Source organism: Dermacentor variabilis, chromosome 6, assembly GCF_050947875.1.
Source record: "Dermacentor variabilis isolate Ectoservices chromosome 6, ASM5094787v1, whole genome shotgun sequence".
NCBI lineage: Eukaryota > Metazoa > Arthropoda > Arachnida > Ixodida > Ixodidae > Dermacentor > Dermacentor variabilis.
The window spans coordinates 156,255,775-156,272,496 of NC_134573.1; the positions used below are offsets into that span (position 1 = coordinate 156,255,775).

At 47.2% G+C, this 16,722-nt stretch overlaps 1 protein-coding gene across 1 annotated transcript in view; it reads left to right on the plus strand.

Annotated features, from left to right (window-relative positions):
- Positions 1-12,500: 12,500 nt before the first annotated feature.
- LOC142585539 (glutamate receptor ionotropic, kainate 2-like) overlaps positions 12,501-16,722 on the plus strand; it is a 371,129-nt gene continuing 366,907 nt past the window's right edge. The window contains exon 1 of the mRNA XM_075696355.1: positions 12,501-14,327. Coding sequence (XP_075552470.1) covers positions 14,102-14,327 — 226 coding nt within the window. The 5' untranslated portion in view covers positions 12,501-14,101. The remainder of the gene's footprint in view (positions 14,328-16,722) is intronic.

Here is a 16,722-nt window from a genome sequence, read left to right on the forward strand (position 1 = left end):
ACCTATATACTCGTCCGCTCCTACCTCGACATCCACTTCACCTACCCTCAAGCATCGGGTCCGGCTTCGGCGTTTCCCTTTGGCACTCGTCGTCCCGCTCGTCTTTCTTCCACTCGCAGTCGCTTTTTTCGCGTTCCTCGAAGCAGGAACTATGCGCGCCTGCACTCGCGAAGAGCGAAACGTAATTCCGCGCTGCATTTTTAACGACGCTTTCCATGAGCGCCAGAAACGCGTGCGGCACTCGTTGCCTCGTGTCCCCTCGCCCCCTGAACCCTCCCCCTACCCAAACTCGGTACTCGCTTCGATTCCGGTGACTGCGAAGCACGTACGCATTTCGTCCCCTTTCAATCGCCGATGTGTTTCCTGGCCCGCTGCCTTTTTCTGTTTCTTCCTTTTCTAACCCCGCTCTCTTCGTCACCGGTGATTTCTGGGCCTCGTGTCTCCGCGCCGTTCGGCCATGTTTTTTCTTTTTCTATTTTCTTTTTTTTCACCCCATAATACTTTTCGCTATGCGCCAAATGGCACAGCAACTAGCGGGCTGGCAAGGAAAATTCGCAGCCGGTTCAGGGAGGAAGCATCTTTGCCTGGCAGGCGGGTGCTTGATTCCTCTACTTTGTTTTGTAGAGTGAAACTTGTTCGTTCGCTGCTATTTGTGTGTTCTTGCCAACTGGCTTCTTCGTACTCGCTCAGAAACAGTGGGTTGAAACGCGGAGGTAAAAAGACGTAGATGACGGTATGCGGAACTATGCACGTCTCACGCTCTCAGCGTGGCGTTGAATTTTTGCGCGACGTTTTTGAAGTCGCATTCATTTCAGGCTCGGAAGAATTGTAATTCTTCTTCTGCTGGTACCCTTGCGTCTTGCATGTCTCTAACTTCGTCTTTTTTGTATGCAACAAAAACCTAATGACGAGTGCTCACGCTCCATTCGCAACGTTTAGGGCCTATAGGTGGCGCGGCTGTGAGTCCAAAATGGCGGACGTTGAGATGATCGCGACACGTTGCCGGAGAGTTTGAGTTCGGAGAAGAGCGAAGTTCCTTGCGCTGCAGTTCACCTCAGATGTACGGTATTGCATGTCGGTAGGGAAGCGAAAAGAATTTGTCTTAAGTCAAGAAAGCTTGGGTGCATGAAGGAGGCCGAATCAAGCAATTAAATGCATTAAATTGGGAATATTGCAAACGCAGCAACCTGTTGCGTCACTAGGATGAAAATCGTTGATGAGAGTTTGCCACTAAGCATGAAGTAATCATGCGGACTGCTCAGTAAAAGGCGAAAAATTCTCAGCGACGAGCTTTATTCTGTTTTTGCCTGCAATGTGCTCCGCAGCCTATGTATGCCATTTACTTCATGTAAGTACCGGTCGAGGGCTGCTTAACTGGGCATATTTTGCCGCAATCTATTACGAGACACAAAGGGAAGAGGAAAAGGACGAAGTAAAGTTTGCTCGTGTGCAAGCAACCAAGGTAGTCAAAGAATTAGTTTTGCACTTTGCGACAGAACAGGAAGAGTGACTCTGGAGGCATATCCGATTAGCGGCTATGTGCTTTTATTGCGTTCCCTTGATTACAAAACAGCGGAAGACTCGGACAAGGAATCAGCCAGCAGAGAACAAAACCAGCGAGAGGTCAAGACAGTCATTTAAAATATACTTCCCCTCTTTTACAGTGGAGCTGTATATGGCTAGGACGCCATAAAATTTTTGTGTCCGCACAAAAAAATCATCATCATCATTGTCGTCATCATCATCAATTGCTCATACCCCCGTAAGGAAGCAAAATATGCAATGGCTCATATCCCCGTAAGGAAGAGACTACAAGCACTCAAGAAAGTGAACAGTGCTTACATTCTTTCTAATGACCCATACAACATACAGAACACCATGTCGAAAAGTGTCATCATCAATGAATCACGCCCCCGTAAGCAATGGCTCATACCCCCAGCCAGCGAAACATGCAATGGCTCATAGCCCCGTATGGTTCATGGCCACTCACTTTGCGTGGGTTAGTCGCGATGGCACCACCCCTGCGGTCGTTCTCGTTGATTTAAATGTGCAGGTGTCGGGACTGAAAAAGGAGTGGTTTACACGTTTCGTGTTGCGGGCATATCGCTTGCGATGCCACACCGAGCCGGCCCAACCGACCTCCCAGCGGCGTACGTGCATCGATTTCACATTATCAAAGTGTGCTTGCAGTTTCGAGTATGCCGATCAGTGTATATCATAGCGACCTCAAACCCATTGTGACCGTCGTTACTAACTGACAATGAGTGATGCAAGTAAAGTCTTCACGGCAAGTTTTCTTACCAGGATGTTTACAGCTCCGCTGGTCGTCCATCTTGGCACGGCGGAACGGTCTTGAATTTGATTCTACGGCGCCGGTCTTTGAGGAATGGGAGGAAGAGGATGGTATATGGACAGGGACGGCAAAAATAGCGCTATCAGAAAATGCCAGGCAAAAAGACGGGGATAGAGCGATTTCAGGAGATGTGAAGGTCTAGGATTATAGCAGAGGCACTTTCCGGGCGCTTTTGAGACTCAGAATAATGCGGCAGGCATCTTGAACACGGACCATTCGTGATTAATAGTGGAGATGCATTTTAGGCACTCTGCGTACAGTAGCCGCGAGCGGCTTTCTTGCTTTTTTTTGTCTCACTCAATCATTCAGAATTTTATCTACGGAGCGCTGCAAGTTTGCTCAGTTGTGCGCAGCATAACATTCCGACATTGCATTTCGCCAGATTTGACCAACTCTAGATCATACACTCTAAAAACAAAGGGAGTTCCGGGCACTCTGACGGAGTATCTGCTTGTCCCATATTTCACTCTCTTTTCGAGAGTAGATCGATCCTCTTTGAGAGACAGTAGGACAAACTTCTGACGGAGTTTTGTTACTCCACCGCAAGGGACTGCTAGTGCTCTTCCGGAGTGCTGATACTCTCGCCACAGGGGTAATAGTACTTCTATTCTTCCAAGCCGAGTGTTTCTACTCCCCTAAACAGAGCGCTTGTACTCCTTCAGAACAGAGTGCTAGTACTCTTCCCAGTAGTGTAACAGCACGATGTAGATCCATGGTCAGGTTAGCAGGGATTCGCAATAATTACATGCGGGGAATATTTGGTTCCTTCATAAGCAGCTCCTGCACTTATGCTTGGTGAATGGAATGTAATCTGTAGTCTCCAAGTTACTCAAATGAAACATTTTCTCTCTTAAAAGGTCAAAATCTTTATTGATCAGTCGCAAGAGAAACTGAATAATAATTTGAGAAACATACTGACAAACACATAAAATCAGATTGGAATGATGCCCATGAACTTTAGAACACATCTTGTAAAAAACATAAGTATATTCTCTGAAGTTTCATTAGTATTACAGTGTAGAAATATCCTTTAATTTCAATTGACTCCTTCTTTTCAAAAATAAAGTATACAGTAGAAAGTTAAATATTGAACAAATGTGTTGCAAACTCACGAAGTATTGACACTATGATCGAAGAGAAATATGCGCCACATTACTGGCCAGCAAACACATTTCTGGCACAAAAGGCGTGCACTTATATGGCAGAGGTTACCAGATGAGCTGCTAAGCATGGGCCTGGTAATGTAGATAAATTGTGCAAGAAACTTTTTTGTGTGCCATATTCTAAGACAGCAGCTCATTTGATAACGTGTTGTACAGCGTACGGATGTTCCTCACTGAGAGTACACTGAATTTCGAAATGTGTTGTATATTCTCATGTGAGGCCGCAGGTCTAGCTAGCTTTGCCTATATTTCACATAAAGTTATTCATGTATTGGCTGCAACCCATTGTTTCTAAGTGTGGCTTGTCGTGCTTCTGCAGCAATATCCTGCCAGTTCTCAAAACGTTAAAGAGGCGTATCATATTTCCTATTCGGTTGGTCTCCTAACGAAAGTAGTTTCCTGGTGCTGTTGGGATTGATCTGTTACAATTTCTCACAAATAAATAAAATTAAGTTTACAATATTACCTAGTGTGTAACAAATGAGTAGAAAACTGCAAGGAGCATTTGCATTAAAATCTTGCGCATCAAATTTCTTTTCATATAAGGTAGCTTTTCATTCTCAATGCAGTAAGAGCGCTACACTTCTGACGAGCAGCTTGCATAATTACATGATCAATTATTCTGGCTCGTTGAATATGCAATCTAACTAATGTATAGCATGGCTTCAGGTGTGAACCAAAAATCAGATGTGATGAATATGATGCATCAAAGGCGACATAGGCAAAAGTACAGGCACGGAAGTGCACGAAAAAGACAAAAAAGGAATCAAAACATAAATTGAGAATGGCACCATCCTGTTTCCCATATCCCTTCCATGCCCATGGATTTTGCATGTGGCTATGCATATACTTGCACAATGAAGCAACTACCTGAAACCAAAGCTTTTTTCCTACTGAGGTGGTTAAGATGGCTAAAGTAAGAAAAATTACTGCACTTCACAGAATCTTCATCTCAAAACAAGTACATACGTGTCTGGGAAGATTAATACATTGCTTCACTGTGCACTCTATCTTAAGTCCAGAAATTTGCCATGTGCAAAAATGTTTTAATTTTATTTCGCCCTATAACAATTATGTCTACAGAAGCCATGGAACCAAGGGAATTTTGTTCAACACTCTTTGTTCACATCCGCCAATTGATGAACAGGTGTTCTACTCAGATGCTCTCAGTTGTTTGCATTGAACACATCTCTACCTCCACTAGCATACTTGGTTGGCAAGTAGATTGAGTCCCCTCAATCAAAGTATCAAATACCTGCCAGAAGCTTTCATGTGACTATTTCACAGGAGAAACCACAATTTTACTTTATTAAAATAATTTTCAATTCCAAGTGACTTCTAATACGTAAGGTGTGCGCCACGGTGCCTTAATTGCTCCTTGCTTTCGCTTCGGGAGCCACGAGTGGTTCTAGTGAACTGGTTTCGTGAGCATGCACATAAACGATGACGTTTTAAATATGGGATTCTTTTCCCCCAATGCTTCCCCTTTCTGAGACCTAAAAGGAAGCCATACTTATAAAATTAGGTGTAAAAAATAGATAAAAGGGAAGACATGAAACTCTGTCTGGTTCATGTCCGCATTTAAAATACAGAATCACAGTGGTTTGTATTTGCAGCCTTGCATTCACGTGCTGTTAAGTGTAAGCTAGTAAAGCTGTTAAATGTATGTAAGCGCCTAACCAAGCATGAGCTGTTGCTTTTTATAGTGAACACAGGCACCATGCTCATTGCAAGTATGTAACATGTCACTAAACATGTGAAATTTCATTGTACCACTATTTTTTATCACCTGGATGTATCTGTTGAGAGGCAAGACAAAAAGCAGTCACTTCTCACAAAACAAATAAGTTTTTTTTAAAAAACAGGTTGCTAACTTTTGAATGACACTTGCTCCTATGTGTTTGTCTCCAAAGAGCATACTTGATTTTGACTTTCCCATGAGAGACATTATATATATATAAATATATATATATATATATATATATATATATATATATATATATATATATATATTTATATATACCATGTTATGATCACTGCCTAGAGCACGTGAGAATGTTCATCTTGGTGTGACATACTGTATTTTGATTCTGTAGACATTTAGTCAAATGGTACACCCAATACACCCACATTCTAGTTTTCTCGTCCAAACTGCATGGCAATGTATTTTTATTCTTTGGCATGCGTTCCTCTGCACTACGTGGAGTCGCGCTGGGCTTGCTCTTTGACATCCTTGTGTCCTTGCAGCTGCCTTCTTGCGTTATATAAAGCGGGTTCCTGAAAAATGTCCTGTGCAAAAGTCGACACGAGGACATGGTGTAAAATAACATCAAGACAGTCAAGGTCATGGCACTAAAAGAAAATCCTTAGCTGTTAGTCTTCCTACTGAAATGCATGCGAAACATCTAAAGGATTGCAACAGTTAACTGCTGAACTAAGATCAATCTCTAGATTTAAACAAAAAAGAAATAAGCGAAAGTTCATCCTCATTCATCATCAATGTTGAAATACTTCTGCTAATAAATAGTATATTGGTCATTGGTCAGATGTCATAAGTCTGTCATTAGTCTGGTGTGTCGCAAACAGCACTTGTGAAACATCCTAAGCACGTGGCCAGTGTGCCCCCCGCACCATCTCTGGTTTTGCCGCTGCTCAAGCCATAATTTGAGGATCTTATCTGCAAACATAATGCTCAGTAGGGATGAAAATATGGTCCTCCAATTCAGTAGATATGACTGGATGTGCCTATAATAAAGGGCAAGAAGGCTTGTTATGGCAAGCTTACCCACATTTCAATAATAACAAGAAAGTTCACTGTGGTCTGCATCTAAGCTTACTAAAAGGCATAAGCTTATTTTCATTCATGAGGTGCGCAATGGAGTTCATTTTTGACAGACTCGACTAGTGCTGCAGTTTGAAATCTAGCACTTTACATTCTCGAAGGCATGTAAAAGTTGCAGTTAGACCGCAGTTATTAGTCTATTAGACCAACTCTTTGTTTTGTGTGTGACAGACGACTGTTAACACGGAATTGAAGCAAAGTTTTATTTTGATACTTTATTTCTTCAACAAAAATATTAAACCGATAAACACAGTTTGATCTGCCATGCAGAAGAAAGATGCGCACATTACGCTTGTAAACCCAGAGGAAAGGTGATTTAGCAGTTCATATGACATAACTCTGAAACGCCAACTCGTATTAGCAAATGCGCAGGCATGTGCAAAACCATAGGCGTATGCAAAGCGCCCCTGCAATTGTAATTCCACAGATCAGCCGTTATATTCGATGCCGACGCATAACTCGCTGCTTGACAATTCACCGAGTTCGTAGACATAAGCACCCTTTCAGATTGGCACCGTGCCCGAAAATCGCAACAGGAGACATAAAATCAGACATATAATCACACCGTTTCAATACATGTGCAAAAGCAGTTCAGTCTTAGGGGTAAACCCCATGAGAGCGATTTAGTGCGCGACGGCGACGAGCGACGGCTTCGAGCGACAAAACGAGCCGTCGCTTGAACAGATCGCTCGGTGTTAGAAATCTAGAATTCGTCGATCGTCCCCCGGAAATGCTTTGAGCGACTAGCCAATAGCGCGAAGCGTGAGCTGGATGTACATCACTGAAATACTACCGATTGTCGCGCGGAAAGAGCAAACGATTGAATTTTTTTACGTGCAAGAATAAGAACCTACTGGGGGGGCAAGACCTTCGGAAATATTTTATGGCACTTTTTACAGTAAAATACATCAACTTAAATTACTAAAGCACGCGTCACGCTAGTTTTGACGCGTATTCGCAGCCCTCATACCGGCAACACCGGGGAGACGTCGCTCAATATCGTCGCTCGCACGGAGTACGACTTGTAGGCGACGAACGAACGCGACAGCCATCTGCATCGCATCGCTTGTAGCTGACGCGCGCAAGATCGCTTATATGGGGTTTATACTTTATTCAGCATAAAACATGAATTCCTCATGCGTTTTCAGTAAGTTCAAGATAACGTGCTCAATTGACCTGTTGCAGCACGCAGCTGAATGCCCGCGGCAATGTTTCTAACACTGCCGCTGTACTTAACTCCAGTGGTCGCAGATTACCGATGGGCGAGACACCGTCAAGCGTGCGGCTTATTTATAACGAAAGCATGCCGCCAGCAAACTGACGCCTTCTGTTATGTGCCTCCTTATTTCAACAGCGTTCCGTACGACTGTCAAACTGAATAAATTCAAACACACAAAACGCACGCTAAGCACGCTCCGCATAGGCTCGGAATCATGGGCTAGTGAACAAACCATTTTAAGCGTCCTCTCGCTTCACGCCTTATTGAACGTACCATGGTTCTGGCAGCGCTTGCGATTTTCAAAGCTCTTACAGGTATCGGCAAGTGATAAAACCACACGCAGTTATCGCGACGACTAGCTTTTTCGATTGACATCGAGAGACACTTGCCTAGTCCGTTGTCAATCGCGTCGGCTAAGCACCGCGACGACTTCCTGGCGATAGCACGTCATATTGGGGGCGAGCTCCACCCCTGGAAAAGCTGGCGCCACCGTCGGCGCGACGTGGCATGAGGGATCACGTGGAAACAGCGGCGGCGTCCGCTGCTTCGGAAGCGCCGAAGCGAGCTGAAAACGAAAGTTTAAAGCCCCAGCTGCGCTGCGGTTCTGATTAAGTGGTGAGGTTTTGCCGCTTTGGGTGCCTGCTTGACAACATTTGAAAGCACTATAGTAGGTTGTGGCTGCCTTTGGAGGCGTGCAGCATGGTAGGCTACTGCTGGGTGCTGCAGTGCCGGACGTGCGCAACGGAGCCCAGTGTCAGCCTTATTCACGCGTAGCCGCAAGACAAGGAGCTGCGTGAAGCTGTGCCCATGAAACTTAGAACCGGCAGACAGCCATTGGCTACAACTCGGGTATGCAGCAAGCACAGACGCGAGGAACATTTCTGCTACGGCGCCGGGACTGCGCGATGTTCAATGAGTAGCAAAAAACGCGCACTGAGACGCTCGCCCACGCCCGCTGCTCGGCTAATGTCATGACGGTTTTGTCTATGAACTTGTTGACGCTAGATACTGGCGAGTTCACTGGAACGGAATGGGAACGGTAAGACGCACATTAAAGAAAGGCATGGTATATATATGGTCATGTTTGTGTTATAAATTAATGATTACGAATAAGAAGCACGTGGAAATCGCACGCTGAGAAGACCGAGAAACATACAGTGCGACGTAACTTGAGAAATAATATTGAAATGGTCCAAGAATTTAGAAGACAAATAAAGGTTGAATCGTCGCGACGGCGCATCACAGTCGCCGTAGGCGACGAAGTCTCTATAACGAAATTATTTTTGAACAGTTCTGATAGCGTCCACGCAACAATGGTTGTTCGTGTACTGTCAAATGCTTATATGCTGTGGCCTAAAGCTCACGGCACGGTGCGAAAACGCGCTCACAGCGAAAACAAAACATTGTGCGCGGACATGCATGCAGACGCGCAGTCGGTCGTTGCGAACCCGTGCGATCGCTGCATTGAGGCTTCATTATGTTATGTTCCATTTGGTTATACGGACAAACCACTATAAGAACATATTTCACATAGTTTACTCTCAGCGTTTGCCTACCTTTCACGCAAGAAGCCGGTTCGGGAGACTCGATCGCGGCGACCGCGCGCAGTGGCGTTCCCAGTACGTATTCGGAAAGAGATAGCGTCTGTAAACGATTTTGTCCTTTCAGTTTGCCCAAGATTATTATAGCGACAGTGAAAAACTTCCCTCGTTTCGAGAGTACTTACATAAACGTCCAGGAGGGCTGCAGCATAGTGTTTGTATTGAGCGCCGTAAGCGAAACCTATGAGGAGCGCGCCGAGTTTTCCCTCATACAACGCAAGGTAGGCGCTTCCGACAGATGGCGACTCCGCAAGTCCTCGCCCCCAATACGCAGAATGTGCACCTAAGCTAGAATTCACTTACCGTGGAGGATTTGTTGTTATATTCAACGAATGGTGAACGACTGTCATGTTTTCGCGGTGACGCGAGATGGCTGAAACACGACCTCCCTTGGGTGGCCTTCGTTGCTGCTCGCTGGACGGATCACCTTTCTTCGGTGCTGTGCTGTTCCGCGATGTTGAGCGCGCGGGCGGTGGAGCAACTCGGAGTGAAAAAGTAGAGCGCTCGCTCAGCGTTCCTTTGGACTGTACCTGCCTGTTCTCTTAGAAGCAAAACGGTGTGTTCTTTGCTCAGCGTGCGTGAGTGATACATTGCCATGTTCGGGGCCAGCCTCCTACAGTTGAAGCAGAAGATTACGCTACGTTTTGTTCTATATTACCGCAAGAGTAGAACGGGCATTCTACTGTCTCGCAGAATGGCAGAGAATCTCTTCGGTGACGGAGTGAACAATGCATTTCACTCCACTCGACATTTTGCGAGAGTAAAACAACGCTTTGAAGAGTAAACCGGCCGCTTCACTCCTGCGATACCCTCCCTAGTTTTAGAGTGTATTCACTGGACCCTGACATGCTACTTCGTCTACCACCCGGATTTTCCCCTCGCGAAGCAACTTTAGTGTGCCGCGTATGGTTGGGCGTAGCATAAACTAACGCTTATTCGTTCCTCATGGGAATGGCCAACAGCGGCGTATGCAACTCTTGCGGACGGGATGAGACTATAGAGCACACTCTTTTCCACTGTTCATCTTACCACTCTCGACTGTTCTGCGCATGAGTACAAGCCGTGTAGACGACAAACCGTACTCGGATGCGAAGATCGGGACCTTGGCCGAAGGTCTTAGCATGCACAAGGCCACCAAAGCGCTAATGCGTTTTTTTTTAAGGACAACCGGATTAGATGAGCGCTTGTGAGTGAACATCCATCATGAGGGAACTGTGCGTGAGTGACCTTTAATGTGCGCGCGTGCACACGGAGACTCCTTTTCTCTCCTTCTTCCTCTTTATCTTTCTTTCCCTTTCCCCTTCCACGCGTGCAGAGCACCCAACTGGGCAAGAGTTGGGTTAAGCGCCTTTCCCTTGAGTCTCTCGCACTCGCTCTTTTATATTTTTCAACAATTTAGTGCGCAAAGTAATGCCTGTCTTTTCTGAATATTCCACAGTTCTCCTGCTTTGGAAAAGCATTGAAAGGCAACTTGCCCGCACTTTTTTCTGTGTCTGAAAATGTAGCAGTCGCCCGTTTCGCTGAGGCCAATCATCGCGTTTCTGGTTCCCGATTAAACCGCGTGGTACCACTACCGTAGCTCTAGCACAATGTGTAGCTTTTGCTAATTGCTCGCTGCCCACCACGCGTTCAGATAACGCGGTCGACCTACTTTCAACTCGATGTGTGCATGTTGTGCATTTGCGAACACATGGCGTTCCAATGCTGTGGTAATGGTTTTTGCCTGTCAAGCTCCTCGAATGTGAGCCCGGTAAATTGGGGATGGAAGAATAAATCAAAAAGTGGCAGGGTGCAAGCAGTATGTGTTAGGCTTCGCGAGCAATAGCGCAAACTTTTATACGCAAATAACCATTCCTTCGGAATTGTCCGGGCTACGTGGAGGAAGGTGTAGCTATGAAACACAGCTGTATGGCTTCTTGCGGTGTCTTTGGAAGCATAATAAGGTCTCTTACCAATCACTAACCAGTACTAACCATTACTAATCACTTTATGCCCGCGAGAAATAACTAAGCATGTTGTCCAAATGGGGCAACAACAAAAAGAAAGCAAGCGTGCGCTTCACAGAACAGGAGAAAGAAGACAAGACAAACTTTGCATACAGGTACAAAGTTGAAACAAGGAGTCTGAACGTAACAGTAGTCAATACAAAGCAGAATCGTGCAGCGGGATTATTTTGCCTCGCTAGGGGGAAAAAATGCAGTGCAAATTCGTAAGACATCCGCAGGCAATGAGAATCCTTGGGTTCTCTCGAAAGGGTTGCGGGTAAAGAGGGAAAAGCGCTCCCTGAATAGCGGAGAAGGAAGTGTTGGCTCTTGGCGGAACGAAATAGACGGTCATGCCGCACGGGAGCGTGGCAGAGTGTTCGATAAGCCGGCATTAAAATGTTAATTCGCGACAGTGTGGGGGCGCTGCCTCAGATCGCCACGATCCCGGCGCACCACCAATGAGTTATTTTCTTTCTTTCCTCGGTCGCTTTCGAAGCAACAGGGGGATGCGGGGTGCACACTTCCCTTCGCCATCTCGCTCCCGACGCCGGTCAGGGCCGAAAGGAACGAACGCACAGTAAAAGAAGGAAAGTGACGGAGAAGCGCGAGGGAGACGGGCTCTAGCGAGGAGGATATCTGCAAAGCCACATTCCGCCGGGTAGGACGAGGATGAGACGTAGGAGGAGAGAACGAGTGAAGATCCGGAGTAGGAGGTGAGAAGGGTAAAGTGATCTCGCCACGTCTCCCCTCATCCCCGTTCTGCGCTTCTTCTTCATTTGCTCTCTCTCTCTCTCTCATTTGCTTCCCTCCTCTTTTGTTTCCGCGGAGACGAAAGAAAGTACGAGCGCCGCAAAAACGAGCCGCCGCCGTTGCCTCGCCTCTCTATCCGGCGAGCGGACCCGACTACTCTACCCTCTGACGCTCCCGACCTCTGTCGGCAGCGCCGAACGTTCCGTAGCTCTTCTCTCCTCCATTTCCCCTAGCCCCCACCGCCTCCTTTTCTTTCCGAGCGCCGAGACGCGATTGCGCATGCGCGGAAGATTCAGAGCACGCGCGGGAGCGCGCGCTATACGAACTCTCTCATCCAAGTCTTCTCCTGGGCTCTCTCTCGCCCACGCCTTTCTCTTCCACCAGCGTCCCCACTATCTCTCGCTCTCTGCTTCATGAGCTCGCTCTATCTTTCCTCCGCCGATCCCAGTGAGTCCTCTCCCCTTTGCCCGGGCTCACGGCTGGTCCGCGCCCTCCTCCGTAGTCTTTTTTTTTTCTCTCTCTCTCTTTCGCGTCCACCCCTAGCGTTCCGCATCCCCGTGCGGCGCGTATCCCCTTTCCCCGTCCCCTCCGACTGCTAGCGGCGCTTTCCGAGCGTGTCCCTCGTACACGCTTGTGCGGCGGCGGGCGGCAGAGGCTGCGGCGCCGATGCTTTGGCGCGTGCTCCCCAGCGAGAAGCGAGCGCACAGCCGAGAGGGACAGCCGCCGGCGGTGACGGGCGCCGGCACGGCACGACGCGACTCGCCGGCTGCGGAACGCTACGAGGACGACGACAACGACGCCGCCGGACACGACGTCAAGCCGGCGACCGGTTCATCTCCTCTGCTTTCTGCGCTCGGTGCGCTTTCGGGATGTTCCTCCACTGACGACGAGCAGATGAGAGCCACCTGATATACAACCCGTCCCCGACCGCAAGCCCACCCCCTCCCATCCATCGGCTTTACATTTTTTTTTCCACCTTTTGTTATACGTCTTTACGTTCACATCCGCCGGTTCTCGCTTAACTGTCTTCCTTCTTTATTTTCTTTATTTTTTTTGTTACTGCCTCCGAAAGTTGTGCGAACAGCCTCGGCTGCTTGCACTGATTCCACTGACCGGAAACTGTCTCCTTATCGGACGGTGCCAAGCGCTTTCATTCGCGGCGAAAGCTCGGCGTGTTTCGAGGATTCTTTTGCTGGCTCTATGAAAACTGCGAGGGATGCCGGTCGACGTTGGGTCTGTGGTGCACGATAAGGACGCGAGAAGCTGCGTCAGACGTGCAGTGCGAGTGTTCGTGAGCGCGCGCGTTTGGTGATGCCTTCCGATGCCTGAGACGTATACTTGACTGCACTCGCGGAAGACTAAGAAAAAAAATTATAGCGTGGTGTAGTTGCCGAGAACCTTCGTCCCTACGGAGTTTACATCCCTCGTATGAGCCCTCCTTCGACTAAAGAGACATCTTGCGCTAGTGTATAGTGCCATTACAAAGAAGGGTTATAAAGAAAGCCATGCCACAGCAAGTACTCAGACATCGTTGAAGAAATTGAAGTGTTAAACGTTGAAAATTAAACTAAGAGTGCTTATGAGTGCTTGATTAGGTCACGTCGTGCTCGAGTCATTTAGCTAGCGGGACAGTGCAGTATATCTGTGACAACGAGAACCTGGCGCACAGAATATAAAACGACAAGGCGCAAGCTCATTTGAGAAATTTGCCATTGAACTAAACAATATAAAGAAAGTGTAGCTTCGCTGTGCGAAAATTGGCGGCGTCTACGGGTCGGCGAAGCCTGCACAAGAGAACACCTGTGTCTCCGCACCGGTGCGCGAGGCCACTCGGGATTCCCCGCGCCCACGGATGCCTGCTCTTCGTCCGGGGCGCGACGCCAGGAGCGTCGTAGTTGCTTCAACTGGCTGCGGCTCGCCCCTCTCTTTGTCGCGATGAGTGAGCCAACAGTCGCGCGCCGAGTGTCGTCGTCCATTCCCAGAAAGACTCGTGACCCAACCGCGGCGGAGGAGCGCTTCGACGCCGTTTCCAACCTCGGCTGCCCCCCCTCTCCACGTTGCACGTCCGCGACCGTCGCCTTAGGCTTCCCCCGCTAAATCCCGGCCTGCCGCGCCGAGGCCGCAGGAGACCATGAATCGCTGTCGCGTCTCACGCGGCTGACGTGTGTTCCCCCGTACAAACCCCGGCATGATCGCGTGCATCCTTCCTCGCCGTTCTCGCCTAGTGATGCCGTTCTCCCAGCGACCTGCCTCGCGGCGACGACGAGCCGACAGCGGCGACTGCCGCATAATGTGGTCGTCGAACTTGTCGAGACCTCCGTTTGCGGCTACCCTGAGTAGGCTGACGCTTGTGTGGATTGCGATGTGCTCCTTGCTGCCAGAGACCGTCGCCCTACCGCCCGTCATCAGAGTCGGTGAGTGGTTTCAGCGAAACTTTCGTCGAACTTCGTTTCTTTCGTTGCCGTTTCGTTTGGGAATGACTGGGGAGACGGTGCAAGAAGCTGGCCTGAATAACCTCCCTGTAGCGATGGAATGAGCAGAAAGGGGCCTGTAAGCGTTTCCGATACTAGATAACTCGGATGGAACGACGCATCCAATCGCAAATAGCTGGTACCAGGTTGTTCTACATGGCGAGGAAACAACCATCAGAACAATAATATAATCTGAAAGTTGCGAGACAGGAATAGAAAGTGATATTGGGCATAGTAGTAACAAGCTGGTTTGCATAATATATGGTATGGATGCATAGCTTAACTCTTAATTGAGGTGGTGATAGAATGCGAGATGGATAGGTTCAAAACTGTGCTTAGTCAAAGAGCTCTTAGGTTTGTTATAATAATAGCCGATGTACGCGGCTTCGCTCATGTATTCTGAAGAGTATGGCCCAAAAAGGAAAGAGAGAGCACCCCTGCTGAAGACAAAACTTCATTGCAAGTTCTAAAAGAGCCTTCAACGTCTGCAACCTGTTTCATAAACCGCTAAATTTGCTAACTACCGTCGGTGATCAGCAACAAAGTTTGAGGAAAGATTAATAGTCTGACAGGTGCTAGCTAGCGAAGATTAGGACCGGTTATAGCAGTACGTTGCCCTTCCTGTTCAAGCAACGAAGTGTCCCCGAGATGTGCCATGCGTGTGGTTACCTATTCGAGTTCACGTATTAACATGGGGGAAAAAAAGACGAATCGATCTCAAGACTTTACGTCTATATTATACTGCTCTCGGTATAGTGCAAGGTGACTACGTTCAAAGGTGCCTAGCGCTAAAGTAATCTTCAAGGATGTGTGTCCGTTTCTGTATTTACTATCAACGTCGCCTAGTTTGCAACGCGTACCAGAAATGCGACGAAAGGGTGCTGAACCAGAGCCAAACAACCGAGATTCTAGATTATGTGTCTCTAAACAACCCGGTGATCTTAGTCAGTATCAGTGTACAGAGTTAGTATACTCACCAGCCTTGATACTCCAACAGCTCTTCAAACTCCTTCATTGACTTTATGAGACAAGAAGGAATTACGACACGGCGAAGGCATTGAAGCTATGGGGAGCTGTTACCTATGCCAACTCTTTACTTCATGTATCGCGAATTCAGCCGTCAAAGTGAATAATACTTACGGTAACTTTCAACGTAAAAGAGCTCAATTGAAAAGCTTCATCCGAACACTACATTATCATGCTCCAATATTTCGTCTAAGTGCACGGTTGCTTAGTACGAAACTTTAGTTGAGATGCGATGAGCCTGCGTTGCGTATGAATCTGTGCACTTCTACATCGAGATGTCTGTGATGCGAAAATTGGCTTTTTCCCAAGAGACCTCTTTGCGCGCAGCCTCCCAGCAACCATGCTCTTAAACAAAAATGATAGCGCTGGGAGGCCAATGGAATGATTTGACCACAATGTTGTGTCGCAATGCTAGCTGTCTCTTTTCACATGAGATCTCTTTATTTTTATTCTAAACTGAATTATGCCTTGCCTCGTGCATTAGCGAAGTGCTCTCACAAACTTTTCTCATTCTTGTTTTGTACTTTTTACGTTCAACGTTGTTTTTCCTGCCGGCTGTCTGAACGTGCTTTGTGTGCGGCTTATATACAGCGTTCAAGCATATCTTCTGTTGCGGCTGAATATGAAATTCGCCGTATAATAAAAATCGTGCACGATTATTTCTTGCGGGTCTATAATCTATCGCTGAAATAAGTCTGTGAACATCTAGTGCGCCGCTTAGGACGGGACAGAAAAACACGGAACAGACTTGTTCAGAGGCTCAGGGGACCAGTTTCACTTTTGTAGAAATTTCTTTTTCTTAGTTGAGCTCAATCAGTTTCACTTTATCCGACGTATACGTCGTTTAAAGCGAAGTACCGAACAGATGTATCGTACGCGGTACAGTTCTCAAGGGGCATTCGATAAATGAAGATAACTTTTACGGATGTGAGCGCTGGATTGGAACTCCTTACTCATTGTGAGGCATCAACGGATGCTGACACCCTATTTAACTAAGCAAGCTCTATTGCAAACAGTTCTTGCGAACAATTAATAAAGGAAATATTTTTGCCGTGTAAGCTTTCCATGCGGCGCTTACTTTCTTCGGTATGAATCGAACATGGTCCAACATTTTTACAGCAATGGTGTACACCTCTACCCCCAATGCATTTGTCGTGTCCGTTGGCAAAAATACCCTCGTTCGTGAGCCGTTTCCGGAGATGGTGCAATCGTAGGCTAAAATGGATGCGAGAAGCATGCATATTCTTTCTAATCACGCATACAGTGCACACCAGATAGGTTGTTTCGATAAAGAAAAGCACAAAACAGATCT